General features: G+C 31.7%; 1 protein-coding gene across 1 annotated transcript in view; it reads left to right on the forward strand.

The window, feature by feature from the left end:
* LOC145258108 (gamma-glutamylcyclotransferase-like) overlaps positions 1-18,875 on the forward strand; it is a 24,192-nt gene extending 5,317 nt beyond the window's left edge. The window contains exons 2-4 of the mRNA XM_080115848.1: positions 1,330-1,444; positions 10,294-10,427; positions 17,727-18,875. Of these exons, the coding sequence (XP_079971974.1) occupies positions 1,340-1,444; positions 10,294-10,427; positions 17,727-18,009 (522 nt within the window). The 5' untranslated portion in view covers positions 1,330-1,339 and the 3' untranslated portion in view covers positions 18,010-18,875. The remainder of the gene's footprint in view (positions 1-1,329; positions 1,445-10,293; positions 10,428-17,726) is intronic.
* Positions 18,876-20,370: the final 1,495 nt, after the last annotated feature.

Raw genomic sequence — 20,370 nt, forward strand, 5'->3', positions numbered from 1 at the left:
CCAATTTTTCGATATTTATTGTTCGAAGGGTCGAGCTTCAAAACGATACTGACCTCGTGAAAATCTTCACCTCTGTCAAAAGTTTTAGGCAGACATACATACATACATACATTTAAACAGACAAGGGAGATTTATATCATAGATTACATTTTTTGGAACTTATGCTACCATGCTAAAATAATAACATTATTTAGAAAGCCATTCTTAACATCGGAAGGGAAGGGAGTTTTGTAACTATTTTGTACTTTCACTTAACAAGGTGATAAAATAATATTGTAAAACATAATTTTAACTTGTAAATACGATTTTAAAAAATAGCACGGTAACATAAGTACATAAGCACCATTTTTTTTTTTTATTAATATCTACGATTTATTAAATGAAAATTAAAAATAATTTTAGCCTATTTTTATTTTAACTTCTTTTTTTCAATGAATGTTAATATTTTAGATTTAATGTACAAATATTTATAATATTATTAATCATCAAACTGTGTAAATCTTAAAACCTAACAAAATTATAACAAAGATTAATTAATTGCAGTTTGAAAAAGAAAAACAAAGGTTTTTAAAAAAATCATAAAGTTGCTTCTGCGGTTCCATACTTTGTATAATTAACTCTGATGTCACAGGATTTTGTGCTCCGTTCTTCACAATCGATTGATAGTCCCTAATACTTAACTTTATATAGAGGGAGATATAAGTTCATCATATTTAATTCATGAAAAGAAATTTGTTCAGCACTGATGGAATTGTTTCGAAACCTAAACCAAATTCAGTCAGTATCAATCTGGCGTCTTGTAATACAAAGCAGCCATTATTTCAAAGGTTAATTATTATTTTTAGAAATTGTACGAGAAGACAATCGAAATATTTTTTTAATTTGTGAATTCCAAAAATTGTGAAAAATGATCCAGTAGAAAAAAATGATTACAAATAAAAATAGAATTTATCGAATTATCAAGTTTTATTGTATGTTTTAATATGGAAGAGTTGTGTGACCAATTCTGTATGACAAACTGATTTATCTCCCTTGCTTTCCTTAAAATCCATGATTTTAAAAATAGAAAATGTCTGCCCGCTAGTCTCTACGATTTTTTTTTAACAAAAGATCTAACACATCTTCTATTGGACTATTTATTATAATTTTTGGAATTTATACTAATTTCGACATGACCTGAAAGTATGTAATAATGTTTTTTTGTGTGAAATGCATTTATTCGAAAACCTTTTATACTGCACAAGTACTGATTTTTTAATGGAGATTATTATATAACGAACTATCAACTTTCGTTTTCAAGCGTGAAATCAATTTGTTTTATATTTTCAGCTTTTGTAAAATGTCTGGAAAATTTCTATATTTTGCATATGGGAGTAACCTGCTTTATGAACGACTCCAGATGCAGAACAAATCAGCTGTTTTCAAACAGATTGCCAAACTGGAAGTAAGGCGTTGATTTTTTTTCTTTATTTCTTTTTTATGTAGATGAGTCCTAGCACTTTTTTGAAAGACTTTGTTGGTCAGTATATAGACTTTGATCTGAAATAGAATTTTCTTTGGTCCATCCTGCAAGATCTGTGATATAGTAAATAAAGTACTTGGTGAAATTCAGTTGTAAAGTTACACTCTTCTGGAGGTTGAATATTCAATCCACAATACAGGCAGTATTTAAAATACAATTATGAATTACTTCTACCCAGGCATGGCTGACGGAATGAAAGCATACTACCCCATAGGGTTTTGGGAGAAATTCCGTCCAGATTCCTGAGTTTGACAGAAACATTCCCAAGTTTGACAAGATACACCTGAAGAATGTTGAAGGTTATATCGACTGAAACATTGTGAAAATGACAATCAAGATGAGAAGAGTAGTCCAAATAATATGAGCATTTTCTTTGGTCTGTCGTACGTAAGTTTTAAATAGCATTGTCTTTGGTCTGTCATGCATAAATTTTAAATAGCATTTTCTTTGGTATTTTTTTTTTTTTTTTAAACAGTGGTCACCACTTATCAAGGTCTGTCATGCATAAGTTTTAAATAGCATTTTCTTTGGTCTGTCATGCATAAGTTTTAAATAGCATTTTCTTTGGTCTGTTATACATAAGTTTGAAATATCATTTTCTTTGGTCTGTCATGCATAAGTTTGAAATAGCATTTTCTTTGGTCTGTCATGCATAAGTTTTAAATCAAATTATTTTTGGTCTGTCATGCATAAGTTTTAAATAGCATTTTCTTTGGTTTGTCATGCATAAGTTTGAAATCAAATTCTTTTCAGTCTGTCATGCATAGGTTTGAAATAAACTGATGTGCAACCACTCTCTTTATTTGTTTTTCATTTCAATATTTTTTTACCTCAAGTTGTTGATGGAGAATTGCCAGTGATGGCACTGTAGCGATGGTAATTTGCCAACAGAAAGAATGAACAAACAAAAGACAGCAACAAAAGAAGGACTTATTAAATTTTTGTCATTATTTACTGGAAAGAAAATTTTGTACTACAGACAACAAAACGAAAAAGTTGTCAAAAAACAAATATATAACAAATAAATGTTACCAAAGGCAAGATAAGTTACTCTTCTACCTACCTACCTGGATAAGTTTTTTTTTGTGTTTTAAATTATTTTAAAGCATTTATTTATTTTGATGTTCGTAGGAATCCACCCAATAAATATTGACATTTATTGGGTGGGTTTCTACCAGCATTTTGTTTAATTTTCGAGTTTTGAGCGATCATCTAAACTCCTTAGATAACTGTTACATGTCAGCCATATTTTTTTTTGTTCTAACTTGAAACTTGACATTACTTTTGTTTCAAAATAAAAAACACTTTAAAATAAGTTTAAAGAAAAAAAAATTATCCAAGTAATATTTTTCTCTATCTCTACTTATATATAAAAGGCATTTTGTCTGTATGTATGTATGTGAGTTCGTTCCCTATGAACTTTGAAATGGCTGAGCCAATTCTTTAAAAGATGTCACACAAATGTACTTTATGTGTCTGAGAGTGTTCTTAGATAGATTTTGTATTGGAATGTCTCTGATAAGTATCGAAAATCGATAATCTAAAAAATCTGATTAAAAAGAAAGGAACAATCTGATTACAATCAAAGCGAACAATAACACTTTTATTTATTATAGATTTATTATATTTCATTTTTATCTTAACTGATACAACGCAGTGGTCGGAGGATCCCAGAGGAGATAGAACGGAACATGAGCATAGCTCAGGGGAAATGGATAGAAAAAGGTCTAGGAGGCTTGCGAACTGACCAGTACTATCGGGCACACGGGTGGGCTCACGAACAATCTGAGTGAGATCATAGACAATGGCAAAATCATGATAGAACCTCCCCTCCTCATCAGTCTTATTTGAGTGGGTCAGCCATTCCACATTATGGGCATTAAAGTCACCGCAAATGTGAATGTTCGCTGAGGGATGAGCAGACAGGATGTGGTCAATTTTTTCTGATATACTCTTAAAGACAGTAACTCCACTGTTGTGGGGGCGATAGAGGGCAAATATAAATGCGGTGGTGTAAGCAAGTGCAACCCGGAAGCACATATAAGGTAGATTAGGGTCTTCTCTGGAGATATCCCTGCCACATGGGAAGCCATCTTTAATGTAAGCACATATTCCATGCTGTGGCGATCTTGGGGGTCAGATTTAGAGGTGAAGTTTCCTCCTGGTGCACTGCAGTGGGTCCCTGACTAGAGCAGGCAATCAATCGATTTGTTTGAACAATGGCTGATTTTGTTGATTATTGTATTGGAAGTGTAGAACATTTGTTAATCCTTATTCACTCTCGGACAATGTCAGGTTTCCCTGCTAGTTTTTTTTTTATATCTATTTGTTTTTTGACCGCTTTTTTATTTTGTTGTCTATAGTGTAAAATGCCCAGAACATTTTATACAGCTTATATGTTATATATACAAGGTGGAACAATAAAATTGTCGCCATAGAAAAGATGACATGATTCCATTTCCGTTTGATGAAAACCTGTTTTCTTTTTTTGTTGCAGACCATTCTGTATACAATTTAAATAAATGACTATTTCAGTAAATAAACTCATCCTTACATTTTATAACAAGGTTTTCCAACCATTCTGTTCTATACGTGTTGGCCAGTTGTATGCAAGTCACAAAAATGATAGGAGCCTTCTATCATGTCTGAAAGTGACACAATTTTCAATGAGCAAGATTGGAGATGCGCCACTGTACAACTCATGCTCTCTATCGATCCAAATTATGACAACAGGACCATTTCCCGTACCCTCTTACCACGAATAACAGGGACATACCCAGGGTGATAAAAACAAAGTTTCCGGCCACGGTTATGGTCTTTGGTGCGGTTTCAAGTGAGGGCCATATTATGCTACCTCACGTCTTCGAAGTTGGCTGAACATTGTGTCACTTTCGGACATGATAGAAGACTCTTATCACTCTTGGGATTTGTACACAACTGGCCAACTAGTAGATGGTCTGCAACAAAAAAAAAAACGGGTTTTCATCAAACGGAAATGGAATCATGTAGTCTTTTCTAGTGTAACAATTTTATCTTTCCAATATGTAATCTCTTTTTCTATGAGTAAATTCTCTCCAATAAAACCTTGATGAACTCGGCCAAGTTTCCTTGTGTTTTTTATTCATTTAGTTAGATAGATGAGGTGATCGACAACCACTAGACGACATAGCCACATATAAATGTTGAAGTTAAACAGCAATGTTGCAGAGAACAGGAGACTCGCATGCAAACACCTACATGTAAAATTTTATTTGGTTTGTAACATAGAGGGGGGGGTCGAAAAGTTGGGATGAGCTGATCACATATGAAAAAAAAAAGGAACACACTTCCCTTTGTGGAACAAGGTCAAAATAATTGATAGGGATGTAAAGAGGGTCAGGTGACTCAAGGAGGCAGCACATATGCTAAAAAAAAAAGAAAAATTACTAGTAGTAGTAATACCAAACAACATATTGTTTAATGCTGGACAAGACACATTCTGCTACTTTATCTGACAGTCAGTTTTTCAATCCGTAATTAGTAGATTTCTCTTGCATCAATCAATGTGAAACTTATATATGACTTTAAAATTCTTCTTTAAAATTGTCTTTTAATATTTTTGTTGTGATTTGTATATTTCAAGAAATCGTGATTTAATTCTGCCTATTAACAATGAAACATACTGTCATAGGGTGTCTGCGAGCGTAGATGACTTTTTTGATGCATGCGGTTTAGGTCTGTTCATATAAATACTCGACACAAGTTCTACTAATCGATGACGTTTCATATTTCACAAACAATAAGATAAAAGAATTGTCTTTACCATTTGAACAAAACACATGCGACTTTCCTGTCAAAAGTTGGAACATTTTGAAGTTGAGGCTTTCTAGTAAAAAAATAAATGTATATATCTATAAAAGTGAAAGTCTGTGTCTGTGTGTGTACATTTCCCTACGCAATAACTCTGTCAATTTTAAGTCTACAGACTCCAAAAAAGGTAATATTTTTTTTGTTTTTATGCTCTTTTCAAAAATGCTTGATTTGAGTTTATTAAATGAAAAAAAAAAAAAATGGTGTGGTATTGCTATTACTAAGGGGACCAAGCCTAGAGATAATAGCATCTGAGAGTCTTTAATTGTCGAAAACACAAAAATTGTACAGCCTTAAAAATTTTGGCGATGGAAGGGAGATAATCTCTTGTCGATCTCTATTAGAGTTGTCTACCCTTTATAAACCAATTTTCTTCACACATACGAAACGATAGCAATAAAATAGAGACTAACTCCAAGAATACAAAAATATCTATGGAGCCAGTAACTTTTCTGTTTTCTTTTTCAAACAACAACGAACATGCCTGAAGACAGTCGAAGGCCAATCCAACTGAAACGTTGAACAAATAACACTCAAGATGAAAACAATAGTCCGATCGATATAAGTAATATAAACAATCAGCCCTTTGTGACGTCAGAGCAAAGCGAACATTCAATCTCTCTACCTCTCTATCTATCTGACGTTAATACTTACTCTCTATATATCTCGCTATCTCTCTCTTCCTAAGACCTAATCAGCCAGACAACCTCCTCTCTCTGTGAAGATATGTCGTGGCAGTCACTTGGCTGGGGGAAGTGGGGTAGAGGTTGGGTGTGACAATCGCCGTAACGAACGGAAATATGTTGTCATGGCAACCAGACAGCGAACATTTGAGGTGGGAAAGCTGAACACGAGGGGACTTGAAAATAGGAAGATATACGGCAGTTGGCGTAAAGAAAGCGGCACAGCCCGGTGTGTAAACATTATCTCTGAGAATCGAACCTCATCGAAGATTGAGATTTGAATTAATTGAATTGCTGATTATTATTCAAATATGATCGTATTGCCGATTGAACTCAACATTTATTCTTTTTCGGAATTATGATTCGAGGAAAAGATAGACTTTCGCCATCTCACCTTTTGTTTTTTTTGGTTATCGTGTTTGTGAACTTATGATCCGTTTTTACCCTAACGGAAAAAATAGCTAAGTTTGGCCTATCTCATGCCAATATCTTTTCTTATCCACAAACTTTTCTACATATTATATTGTAATTGCATGTCGCATACATCTGGCAAACATTCCAAAGATACGTCTATCTCACTCATTCTTTTTATCGTGGCTTCTTCTTCTTCTTCTTCCTTTTTGTATATAAAAGTCTTTATTGAATTTTAAACTTTGATTGAGTGTTTGTTTCGTCATTCATTGCTCTGTTGTTCCATTCCCCTTAATGATATATTTCGCTGGTTGATCCGACATCTGACGATTAACCGAAGATAAGTGATGAGCCATTGGATATCAAATAAAATAAATTTATGTGTCTCGATCTGATTGCCAATCAATTCGGTCATCCATTAACCGGGTCGTGACACCTTATATAAAAAAAATTCAGAACTTTAAAAACATAAAAGTCGCAATAACCACTGGTTATTTTAGCCCTGGGTCTGTTTTTTTGTTTTCACCCCAAACAAGGCACAGCAAAATCCCACCCCTAAACAGTAGAGATCCCTAGATGCAAGAAAGCCTTCTACTCTAATAGTTTCTTCCCTAAGACTGCTAGACTTTGAAATTCCGTCCCGGGTTTCTGCTTCCCTGACTGTACTGACATGCAGAAGTTCCAAGTGTAATGTAAACAGACATCTTGCTGCTCAACTCCCTACATAGTATCCCTGCAAATTATGTCCCAGATAGTAGCCCCCTACATCATGTCGGGGGCTTCTATCTGGGACATAATTTGCAGAGATATGTAAAGAGTTGAGCAGCAAGATGTTTGTTTACATTACACTTGAACTTCTGCATTTCGGGGAAGCAGGAAGCCAGAATCCGGAAGAGAATTCCAAAGTCTAACAATCCTAGGGAAGAAACTGTTAGATTAGAAGGATTTCTAGCATCTGGGAATCTTTACTGTGTTCGGGTGGGATTTTGCTGATGTCGGTTTTGTTAAGGGTATTCACGTAGAGTGAGTACAAGGGCCTGTAGTTTGTAAGAACACCTACCATTAAATAATCCTAATGAACCGCCCCCTTAAGTAAACACTTCATCAAATCTCCACACAAACGTAATGTACTTGCAATAACCCTTATCCCTGAGTGGCTTCCGGGCCTTGATAAGTGGTGATCACTGTGTAAAAAAAAATAAATAAATAAATAAAAATATTTATGAAACAGGCAGAAGGATGCAACAGTTTGTTGATGGGACAGATGTTGAAGCCTAGCTGACAGTTCAGGACCTATTATTTTGGTAACTCTCTTTTGAACCCTGTCTAAGAGTGAGAGACTAGTAGCAGACGCATCAGTCCAAATGTGACAACAATACTCCATACATGAGTGAATGGTGGCTTTGATACTCTCAGGTGTGAATAACTTTCTAGCACGGTAGAGAGAGCCCTTCTTTGCAGCAGCCACGGCAATATCCTCAATGTATCTGTTCCAACTCATGTTCTCAGTGAAATTTAAGCTGAGGAATTTGAACAAAGTACTTTCAGGTAATGTATAATTAGCCATGGCTATTAGTGGTTGAGAAGGCTTGTAATTATAAAAGGAAAGAAGCTTAGTTTTGGCAGCATTGAATGTGACCATTCTTTTTTTGTCCTCATTCCACTACAGACTAGAGGTTTTCTCTAGGTTTCCTGCCATTGCCTTAGATATGTGTTCATTCATTAACCATCTGTTGAAATTGAAGTCAGTTAAAGGTCAGTCAACCTTTGACTTCCTGTTTTCCATGGGAATCCCGATACAATACCCTAATCCAGTTTTATTTGCTAAAATGTACATATGTGTGTTTGAATACATGTATTTTTTTTTATAAAGTCACTTGATATTGTAACAGAGTGCATATTAGCACGTAAGAAAATCTCAGCAGCAGACAAAGGATGGATGGCAAGTCATTTTATTAGCAGCAGGAGTAGCATTTGAATGTGTATGCAAATGCGTAGGTGTGTTCTGGCTTGCATCTGAAAAAAAAAAGGATACCATGTAGTCGGGAGAAACAAAGTTGGCGCCGAAGGAGACAGATGTGTAAAATGAAGGCGAGAATGTGCTGGCTGTGGCTAGTGTGCGGTCGGAAGAAAGAGAAACACGTGCCAGGTGTAGAGGAGCAGAAACGAGAAACTTTTACACTGGTGTTGAGACAGGGAGAAAGAAAAACGGTGATAAACGACTTGAGTTAAAAAAGAAAAAAAATCAAAGTTGGATTTATTTAGTTTTGTTTGTTTGTTCCTTTCCAACAGTGCCGGATGGCGTGGGGGGTCGGAGAGAGGTTTGAACTGTAATGAACACGGTTCGAGCGTAATGGTTACATTACAATATAAGTAAGTAAAAAAATATGATTTCAAGGTCAAAATTTGATAAATGTTAAAGGGATAGAGTCTGACTCAGAAAACAGCAATTCCTCCCTCTTTGTCAGAAACATTGCTTCTGGAATGTGAGGAGAAAGAACAAAATAAGGGAAACAGAATTTAACGTGTGCATATATGCATGTATGATTGTATGTATATAGATATGTGTGTGTATGTGTGTATATATGCATTTTGAAAACTTTTATAAAAAAAAGAAATTGTAATCCAATGCGTAAAAATAAACTTATTTTTTATTTGTTTTTTATCTATTTCCTTTTTTTTTATTTCCTTTTTTTTTATTTGCTTTTTTATTTGCTTTTTTTATTTATTTTTTTTATTTATTTATTTGCTTTTTTTTTTATTTATTTGCTTTTTTATTTGCTTTTTTATTTGTTTTTTTTGTTTTGTTTTTTTATTACTCATGATTTCATTAATTTTCAATCTGGAATTTAGAATATTTTGTATGGATATCCAACAGACAAGTATGCTAAAAAAAAAAAAAAAATTTGCAATGGTCCAGATTACAAATAAATTGTCTAACAAACATATTTCTCAAACAAGTTTTTTTACATGACGATTATTTGGATTCTTCAGACCACTGTTTTCATCTTGATAGTTATTTTCACAATGTTTTGGCTGATGTATCCCTTTCACTGGACAATACGTAAACTTCAACTTTCACCATTATAGTGGATAAAGTACTTGTAAATTTCAGTTGTAAGTTACCCTCTTCTGGAGGTTGAAGGTTCAATCCTTAGTGCGGGCGACTAAAATACAATCGTGAATTACTTAGAATTTTTATCCAGTCATGGTTGGTGGCATGAGAGCACGCTACCCTCATGGATTAAATCAGGTGTTCCATTCAAAATTATGTGTAGATTCCCGAGTTTGGCAGAAAGATTCTTGAGTTCAACAAGATACACCTGAAGATGCCGAACATTGTAAAATTATCATTTTCAAGTCAAACATTTCTGCTGTAACGTTGGATTTACAAACGAAGAAATGAAGAAAAATCCAGATCCGCATTTTTTTTTCTTTTTTAACGAACGCTTTTTATTACCGTTACTCTCCCTGTCTCGACATCACTTAAAAATCTCGCCCAGTGTACACTTTTCTTTTTCTAACCGCATGCTGGACATAGCTGGCCCATTTTCGTCCTTGACTTTACACGGCCATTTTCTTTGACGCTGATTTTGTTTCTCCTGACCACGTGTTATATTTTTCTCCTTTTTTTTCCTTTTTCTTCGCACCCACACTTCCTATTTTGCATATGCGTGTTTTTTAACCCAACTGCTAATCTCTTCGCAAGCCAGCTATCTTTTGCTGCTGCTGATATTTTCCTACGCACTCATATGCACTATATTACACTGTTACGAGCGCCACGGTTAAACAACCTATTATAAGTACCTCATTTCTATTTCGTTTCAGAATTTCAAACTGGTGTTTGGTTATTTGTCCCAAAGATGGCATGGGCATGTTGCTTCCATTGCTGAGTCTCCTGGCAGCAGTGTCTGGGGTGTTTTGTATGAGCTCAACGATTCCGATTTAAAAAATCTTGACGCGTAAGTTTAACAAAATAATGCCCCAGTTAGAGATCCTTCTAGTCTTGTCTTTGTTATTATATTTACAATGTTTTGGACAATGTAACTTTCTTCAAGTGCATCTTTTCAGACTGTAAAATCTGCTGTAAAAAAAGGTGGGCTCCCTTTACCGAGCTAGAAAACTTGTCACACCTACCAGTATCTTATATTTTTAATTTTATTTTTTTACTCACATTCACTCCTAACAAGACATATCACCACTTGGACATAAGAGGCTACTATTTGGGGTCATACTTAGGAAAGATTAACAAGATGTTAGTTTACGTTACATTTAAACTTCTGCATATCAGTATAGCCACGGAAGCAGGTAGCAGGAAGGGAACTCCAAAGTCTAGCTGTTCAAGGGAAGAAACTATTAGAGTAGAAAGCTTTCTGGCATTTATGGACCTCAGCAGTGAAGGGGTGAGATTTTGTTGTTAAGTTGGTTTGTCAGGGATATGTATGTCGAGGGGACACAAGTGCAACGAGTTCATCAGAACACATTCAACTAAGATTATATCTCATCATTTGCCCATGCATAGAGTATTATTGTGTTATATTATGTGACGAAGGTTCTTAATTAATTATCTGTTGGTGTATTTCTTTTAGCTAGCTGTTTGTTTAACTAGTGCTAGTACAACTAAAATGTAAATGGATGGTAGCATTTAATGCTAGTAAAACTAAGCTGCTCTTCTTGAACAATTACAAGACGCCTCTCCAACCGCCTATATCCATGACAAATAACACCCTACCTGAGAATTCTACCTTCAAACTCCTCTGTGTAACATTTGCAGGCAATATGAACTGGAACAAATACATAAAGGACATTGCAAAGGCTGCTGCAAAGATGGTGGGTTCCCTCTATCGAGCTGGAAGACTACTTACACCTGAGAGTATCCCGTAACTTTACAAGGCCACCATTCACCCATGCATGAAGTATTGTTGCCACACCTGGGCTGGTGCATCTACCACCAGTCTCTCCCTTTTAAATAAAGTCCAAAAAAAGAGTTGTCAATCTAATTGGCCCCACATTATCAACTAAGCTCCAGCCCCTGTCCCATCACCGCAATGTTGCATCACTGTGCCTGTTTTACAAATATTTTAATGGAATGTGTTCTGATGAACTTGTTTCACTTGTACCCCCTCAACGAACATATCCCTGACAAATCTGCTAAGCAATAAGATCTGACCCCTTCACTGTTGATGTCCCTAAATGCCAGAAAGATTTCTATTCTAATAGTGTCTTCCCTCAAACAACTAGACTTTGGAATTCCATTTCTGTTGCCTGCTTCCCTGGCTGTACTGATATGCAGAAGTTTAAATGTAACATAAACAAATATCTTATTAATCTTTCCTAGACATGGACCCAAATAGTAGCCCCTTACAATATGCTTTGTAAGAAGTGAACATTTTGTAAGGTGGAAGCAAGGTTAAAAAATCACCATTTTATTTCTTTGTTTACATAATTGAATTTTCAGTAAAACAACAGAATAGAAATGACAAAAATTACATCAACTGGTGAATATATAGTTGTTGCTTATCAGGATTCCTGGTATCCTGGTACTGTGAAAGTTACATTGAGGATTCATGTAGAGTACGATTTATGGTTGCATCTCAGAAAATAGGGATATATTTTGAGCCAGATAGAGAGGATTTACAAAATTGAAAATTGGACTGGTCCCAAAATGCATAAGTTCTGGTCGATTATGGGAATTTCCATCTTTTACAGAAAACCAAAATCTATATGAAAAATTTTCTTCAATTTATTTCTGAGATTAATTCATATCTACTCAATTTTTTTTTCTTTGAGAGGACTACCAGCCATAAATGCTATTTAGGCATTCAATGGCTACACTCCAGATTAAGCTCTCCTTTGGGGAGGAGGCAGTTAAATGCTTGCTCTCAATAAAGCTATATTTAATATATATATATTATATATTATTATTATATATTATTATATATAATACTTAGTTTTGTTTATGAATAGACACCCACTGTATGTATCATGTGCCAGTTGAAAAAAAATTGAAATTTGTACATCTGAATTTATAATTCATGGCTTATGGTAAAGAGATACATCAGATTTGACTGCATGATCAGAAAGAGCACACAATTTTACATAAGACTGCCAAATTTCATGAGAATAGCTTGAAAAATAAATAAATGGTGGTGAAATTACTGAATTTCATGAAATGTTGAGGTTCGTAATTTAACCCACTTTTTCTAAAGAAAAATGTCCACGGAAAAGCCTACATTTTGGCACTTAAAATTATATGGTTATTATTGATTTTTTTATTCATTTTTTTACATTATTTTTATATGGTTGTTATTGATTTTTTCATTCATTTTTTTTCATTATTTTTATATGATTGTTATTGATTTCTTTTATTCATTTTTTTATTATTTTTATATTGTTATTATTGACTTTTTTATTTATTTGTTTTCATTATTTTTATATGGTTATTATATTTTCATTCATTCCTTTTTCATTAGTTTTATATGGTTGTTATTGACTTTTTTCACTCATTTCTTTTTTTATTATTTTTATATAATTAGTATCGACTTTTATCATCCATTTTTTTCATTATTTTATATGGTTATTATTGATTTTGTCATTCATTTCTTTTTCATTATTTTTATATTGTTATTATGGATTTTTTCATTTATTTTTGAAATTTTTTATATGGTTATTGATTTTTTTATTGATTTTTTTTTTCATTGTTTTTTTTGGTTATTATTGATTTTTTTCATTTATTTTTTTAATTTTTAATATGGTTATTGATTTTTTATTGATTTTTTTTCATTATTTTTTGTTATTATTTTCCATTCATTTGTTTTCATTATTTTTATATTGTTATTATTGATTTTTTTCATTTATATTTTTAATTTTTTATATGTTTATTGATTTTTTTTCATTATTTTTTTTGGTTATTATCGATTTTTTTCCATTCAATTTTTTTTTTCATTATTTTTATATGGTTATTATTGACTTTTTCAGTCAGTTTTTTTAATGGTTTTATATAGTTAGTATCGACTTTTCTTCATTCATTTTTTTCATTATATTAATATGGTTATTATTGATTTTTTTCATTCATTTTCTTTCATTATTTTTATATGGTTATTATTGATTTTTTTCATTTATTTTTTTAATTTTTAATATGGTTATTGATTTTTTATTGATTTTTTTTCATTATTTTTTGTTATTATTTTCCATTCATTTGTTTTCATTATTTTTATATTGTTATTATTGATTTTTTTCATTTATATTTTTAATTTTTTATATGTTTATTGATTTTTTTTCATTTTTTTTTTTTTGGTTATTATCGATTTTTTTCATTCAATTTTTTTTTTCATTATTTTTATATGGTTATTATTGACTTTTTCAGTCAGTTTTTTTAATGGTTTTATATAGTTAGTATCAACTTTTCTTCATTCATTTTTTTCATTATATTAATATGGTTATTATTGATTTTTTTCATTCATTTTCTTTCATTATTTTTATATGGTTATTATTGATTTTTTTCATTCATTTTCTTTCATTATTTTTATATGGGTATTATTGATTTTTTTCATTCATTTTCTTTCATTATTTTTATATGGGTATTATTGATTTTTTTCATTCATTTTCTTTCATTATTTTTATATGGGTATTATTGATTTTTTCATTTATTTTTTTAATTTTTAATATGGTTATTGATTTTTTATTGATTTTTTTTCATTATTTTTTGTTATTATTTTCCATTCATTTGTTTTCATTATTTTTATATTGTTATTATTGATTTTTTTCATTTATATTTTTAATTTTTTATATGTTTATTGATTTTTTTTTCATTATTTTCTTTTGGTTATTATCGATTTTTTTCATTCAATTTTTTTTTTCATTATTTTTATATGGTTATTATTGACTTTTTCAGTCAGTTTTTTTAATGGTTTCATATAGTTAATATCAACTTTTCTTCATTCATTTTTTTCATTATATTAATATGGTTATTATTGATTCTTTTCATTCATTTTCTTTCATTATTTTATATTGATTTTTTAATTCATTTTTTTTTCATTATTTTCTATGGTTATTGACTTTTTCATTCATTTTTTTCCATTATTTTTATGGGGTTATTGATTTTTTTTCATTCATTTTTTTTTCATTATTTTTATATGGTTATTATTGACTTGTCATTATTTTTATATGGTTATTATTGCCTTTTAAAAATGTTTATATGGTTATTATTGACTTTTTCATTATTTTATATTGTTATTACTGATTTTTAAAAAAATTTATATGGTTATTAATTTTTTCAGTTTTTTATTTACTGTTTTCATTATTTTATATTTTTATTACTGACTTTTTCATTCTTTTTATATGGCTATTATTTATTTTTAATTCTTTTTTATTCTTTTTATATGGTTATTATTGACTTTTTCATGCTTTTTATATGGTTATTGACTTCTTTATTCTTTTGATGTGGTTGTTATTCATTTTTTCATTTTTTATTATGGTCATCATTTTTTTTAATTCTTTATATTTTTTCTTTTTTTTTCATTCTTTTTATGTGGTTATTTACTTTTTCATTATTTTTATATGGTTTATTGACATTTTTATTCTTTTTATATGGTTATTATTTACTTTGTTTTTAATCTTTTATATGGTTATTATAGACTTTTCTTTTTTATAAGGTTATTATTGACCTTTTTTCATTCTATTTATTTTTTAAATGTTTTTATATGGTTATTATTGACTTTTTCATTATTTTTATGTTTACTGGAAGATTCACTCAGCATTGTCCAATATTAAATGTAATGTTAAATTCCTTAAAAAAATGAAGTAAAAAAAAAACAGAAATAAACTGAGATATGTGTATGCGAGTATTATGTTTTTGTTTCTAAACTTCTTGTAAGGAAAAACAAACTGTAGCTGAGATCAAAACCTAAAGACAGTGAGTCAAGTACGATATAGCAAGTAAGCCACCTTGGTACAATCTTTAAAAAGTGTTTCCAAATCTACTTTTTTTTTTATTGCATTTTCATACCAAACAAGGCAAATTATTAAATACTAGCTGTTCCAACCTAGCATTGCCCCGTAGACTTTTTACTTTCGGTTTTTTGTTTAGTCTTTTCTTTTTAACCTATTAGTACTCACAGTCTTTTTTTTTTTTTAATTACATTTTCACCCCAAACAAGACACATTGCTACTTTGATGTAGGGGGCTTGTTCTGGAACTCGCTGCAGTTATTCCTCAGAATCTTGCTTTCAGGTACCTACAATACCGTCTAGCAGTCAACTTTTAGAAAGCGTGCGTTGGCAGACAGATAAACTCAAATTAACATAACGAAAACAACTATTACGTTGAAGACGCTTTATTAATTAGGTAAAAAAAAATCTGAAACAAAAACAAAACAAATAATTAAGAGGAGAAAACATAATTAAACAAAGGGAAATAATACATGAAAATAATTATGTTTTGGACAGACTTCCAAATTAACAGATTCTGGGATATCTTATCTTTTTCAATCAACTGTTAGGTGAAAGTCCGTAACAGTTAGAAAAGTGTCTTTTCTTTTTATTATTATTAAATCGTTAGGTGAAAGTATGGAACGGTTATGTCTCCTTTTTACAAAGGTTGTTATTCTAGTGCGGTGCATAAACTACCCGACGCCCATGAAATAAAAATAATAGAAGTCTGAGAAAAGATATAAGTTCTGTGCGAGCGAAGAAGGAAATAATTAGAATTTCTACAAATTAAGTGTGGAAGTCACACACTAGATTAAATAAACAGAAACAGGGTTTCAAGTTCTTCATAGAAGAAATAGCTAGGTAAAGGAATAATAGGATGTACTAAACGTACCTCATGGCTTAAACGGGGAAAGCCCAGTTCATGGAGTCGAGTAAAGTCAGTCCGTGTAGTTTTGAATTCCGCAGTGAAAAGGAGGAAAGGAGGGACAGAATCGCAGAACGAGACTAAAACGAGATCCCGTGGATTTTTGACATTTTTTTCCTTTTCTTTTTTCATTTGGAATGCCTAAACGGGTAAGTTTTCCATTAAAGAAAGATCAAGAAAGGAAGAAATAAGAAAGAAAACTATATATGAAAAAACTCGCACAGAGATGAATGAGAACGAGGCCCAAGGCACCGGTGCTCTTAAAGCGTGTGTCCCTTGTTAAAAAAGGGCCCGGTCTGAAGACAGAACAGGGCTACTATCAGGGACATAAGCATCAGGGGTACTGTGTAGGAAGTTGGGCAGCAAGATGTCGGTTCACGTTACACTTGAACTTCTGCATGTCAGTACAGTCGGGAAAGCAGGGACCCGGAAGGGAATTCCAAAGTCTAGCTGTTCTGAGGAAGAAACTACTGGAGTAGAAGGTTCTCTTGCATCTAGGGATCTCTACTGTGAAGGGGTGGGATTTAGCTGCTTGTCGGGTTTGTCGGTGGTATTTACGTCTTAATATAATGTGAATGATTTGTGCATGCGCAGTCGTGAAACAGTTGACAAATAGATAAAAATCCGATGATCCCCCCACCACCACCCTACCCCCATCCAAGTTCAAATTTTTTTCAATTTTGACCCCTTAGCAGCTGTATTTTTCTGGATGTAAACCGATTAAAAACTGTTTTGCATGTCTAAATATCCTATATACCAAATTTCAAGTTTGTAGCTCCAAAATTTGTTGAGTATATAGGTTGAGAAGTGTCCTCACACACACACACACATTCTCACTTTTATAGATGTATTAGCAGGCTGCTCGACGTTGCCTGATCATAAAATACGCATAAATATTATATTTTAATTCATAAAAAAACTGAGACATGTGCATTGTGCATGTAAGTATTATGTTTTTTTTCTAAACAGTTCACTTCTTGTCAGTAAAAATAAAAAATACTCAAGTTGAGATCGAAACCAAAACCTAAAGACAGTGAGTCAAGTACGATAACCATTTGTCCAGCTTGACATGATCTTTAAAAATGTTTTTAAAAATCTACTTATTCTTAATCTAAGGAATCTGTGATGCGAACCATTCACGCATGCGCATTCATGAAACAGTTGGCAAACAGATAAAACTTTGATGACCCCCCCCCCCAAGTAATAAGTTTTCAATTTTGACTTCTTAGCAGCCCTATTTTTCCAGATGAAAACCAATAAAATAGTTTTCCACATGTCTGAACATCCTATATATCAAATTTGAATTCGTTGAGTATAGAGGTTGAGAAGTATCCACATACATATGCACACGCATTCTCACTTTTATAGATATATAGATTACTGACTTTGTTTTCATTCTTTTTCAGGCAAGAAGGTGTCATGAACGAAATTTATTGCCCAATTTCGGTTCAAGTCAAAGATAAACTGGAAAATCTGTGGGAGTGCCGAACGTATCAATTGGTTAAGAATAATTTTGGTGCACCCTCACCTCACTATAAAGACGTCATTGTCAGAGGCGCTAAGCAGCATCATTTGCCGACGGAATATCTTGAAATGCTTACGGCTATTTGTGACAATGGCTGTACTGAAAATGTACCTCTTTATGATGAGGTGATGAAAATTCTAAAGGAAAAAAAACTTTCCGAATAATCTTTCATAAAATACAAAAATTGTTGATATGCGTTCAGGGCAACATGAATGATTCTGAGTTACAAAACAGGTGTTGTCGAGAATTGAACATTTCAACATGCTTAAAGAAATAAGCGGTAAGAAATTGAAATTTGGAATATATATATATATATATATATATATATATATATATATATATATATATATATATATTTCTCTGGAAATATTCTTTATTCACTTATATTTCCTTTTTATATATACCAATCCTTATTTAAGAAGTTCAATGTAATTATAGAGTATATAATGAATGAATGACAAAAGGAATAAATTGTAAGATGGTCAACATCATTTTATCGTTATTTCCATGGCAGGTACTCGTCTGAACTCCAATCTCTGGTCCCCCCTCGCCAATCTTTCATGAAAAACACCTGTCTAGCTGAATCTACTGTGAAAAATTTCCCCCACTCTTTATCTGTGCCTAAATCAAAACGTGGATTCCATGAACAAAGCTTCTTTCTTAGAACTGCATGCCTGTGGAACTCTGTTCCGTCTGCCTGCTTCCCACCTGACTACAACTTGGATGTCTTCAAGTCCAACGTTAGCAAATTCCTAATGAACTGCCCTCTTAAGTAAACACTTCATTAAATCTCCACACTAACGTACTGTACTTGCAATAACCCTTATCCCTGAGTGGCTTCCAGAAAAAAAAAAAAAAAAAAAACCTGATGAAATTTGGAATATAGACTTTTGTCATTCATTCATTATATATATATATATATATATATATATATATATATATATATATATAGGGAGATAGAAATTTAAAGAACTAATATTTTTTATTTATTTAATGAAGTTTATATTAAATTCAGTGGTTTAAAAGACAATTCATTTATTTTTCATTTAAAATTTTTTTTTTTAACATTTAATTAATTATTTAAAATGTAATTTTAAATAAATAATCTCTAAAGTATGGCAGAATCTTGAAAAAGTAAATTTTTGATCTTCTGGCATTTTTAGTAAAAATGGTGCGGTCCGTGTAATGCCTAAGTGCAAAATTTTTCTGTCATTTTTAGTAAAGTTTTCAAATTAGACAATCCTTTGTGTTATTTCACATATACTCAAGTGCTGGCAGAGTGAGGGTGTTGAGGTGTTCTCATCCTCTCAAAAAAATCATCAAATTTTTCTTTTTTTGGCACTTCTGCATTACACGGACGGCACCATTGTTAGGAGCGATAATTCCCATTTCTTCTTGGTCAAATAACACGTCAAAATAAATAACAAACAAGATTTTTTTTTCTGAACACAAAAATAATTGAAAACCAAAAAAATTATTGTATAAAAATGTATCAATATATAATTGTAAAAATATTAATTGAAAACTTTGCATAAGAAAATATAATTTTAATAAAACATTTCTGAATTAAAGTAAAATTGGATTTTTTTTCAAACAATTTAATAATTTAAACGAAACATTTTTCAAATTAAAGCAACATTAGATTTTTTTTCCGAAACATTTTTTGAATTAAAGTAAAATTGTCACTGTAACAAAATATAGATAAATGGGGAGAAGTGGCACCTCGCAACAGCTTAGTGAAATGCACCAAAAAAAAAAATGGTGTGGTCCGTGTAATGCAAAAGTGCAAAATATTATTTTTCTGTCATTTTTAGTGAGGTTTTCAAATTAGAAAATCCTTTGAGTTTTTTCACATCAACTCAAGTGCAGGCAGGTTTGGGGTTATGTAAGTGTTCTCATTCTCTTAGAAAATCATGAAACAGTTTTTTTTTTTAATGCAAGTTTTTTTCTTGCAAAATTCGTCTTATTCATTAAATGACTTTAAATTCTTTAAATTCTTGCAAAATTCGTCTTATTCATTAAATGACTTTATATGTACGAGTAGATCCACATAAATATATTACAATTCAACATTCAAGAACATGTCTGGTTTTATTTTTCGTTCAGATAAGAAAAGATTGTATTTCTACCAAATTAATATTATCACTGTTTGTTTTTGTAAAGTGGTAAAATATGTCTTCCAGCTTGTTGCTAAAATCCACATAAAAGCAAATGGCCATGTTACATGCAAAATAAATGTCTAGGGGTAAACACGCTACATATATTGAAAAAAAAAACTAAAAGAAGAAGTTTAAAGGAGAAAAAGGGAAATTATTGAACAGTTAAACAAATAGAAACATATTTACAAAATAAAAGGTGTAAGATTAGAAAGTCAATATTTACCAAGTGTTCGCTTATTTTGTGAGGGAGTTTGCAATAGGCTTGTCTCAGGAAATTCTTTATGGCTGGATTTTATCCCAGGAAATTGACAGGAGTCATAAATAGTTGAAAAGTCACTCCAACAGTGTTCCTTCTCAGAGCTGATT

This window comes from Euprymna scolopes, chromosome 33 (assembly GCF_053919585.1).
Source record: "Euprymna scolopes isolate OS-2025 chromosome 33, ASM5391958v1, whole genome shotgun sequence".
NCBI lineage: Eukaryota > Metazoa > Mollusca > Cephalopoda > Sepiida > Sepiolidae > Euprymna > Euprymna scolopes.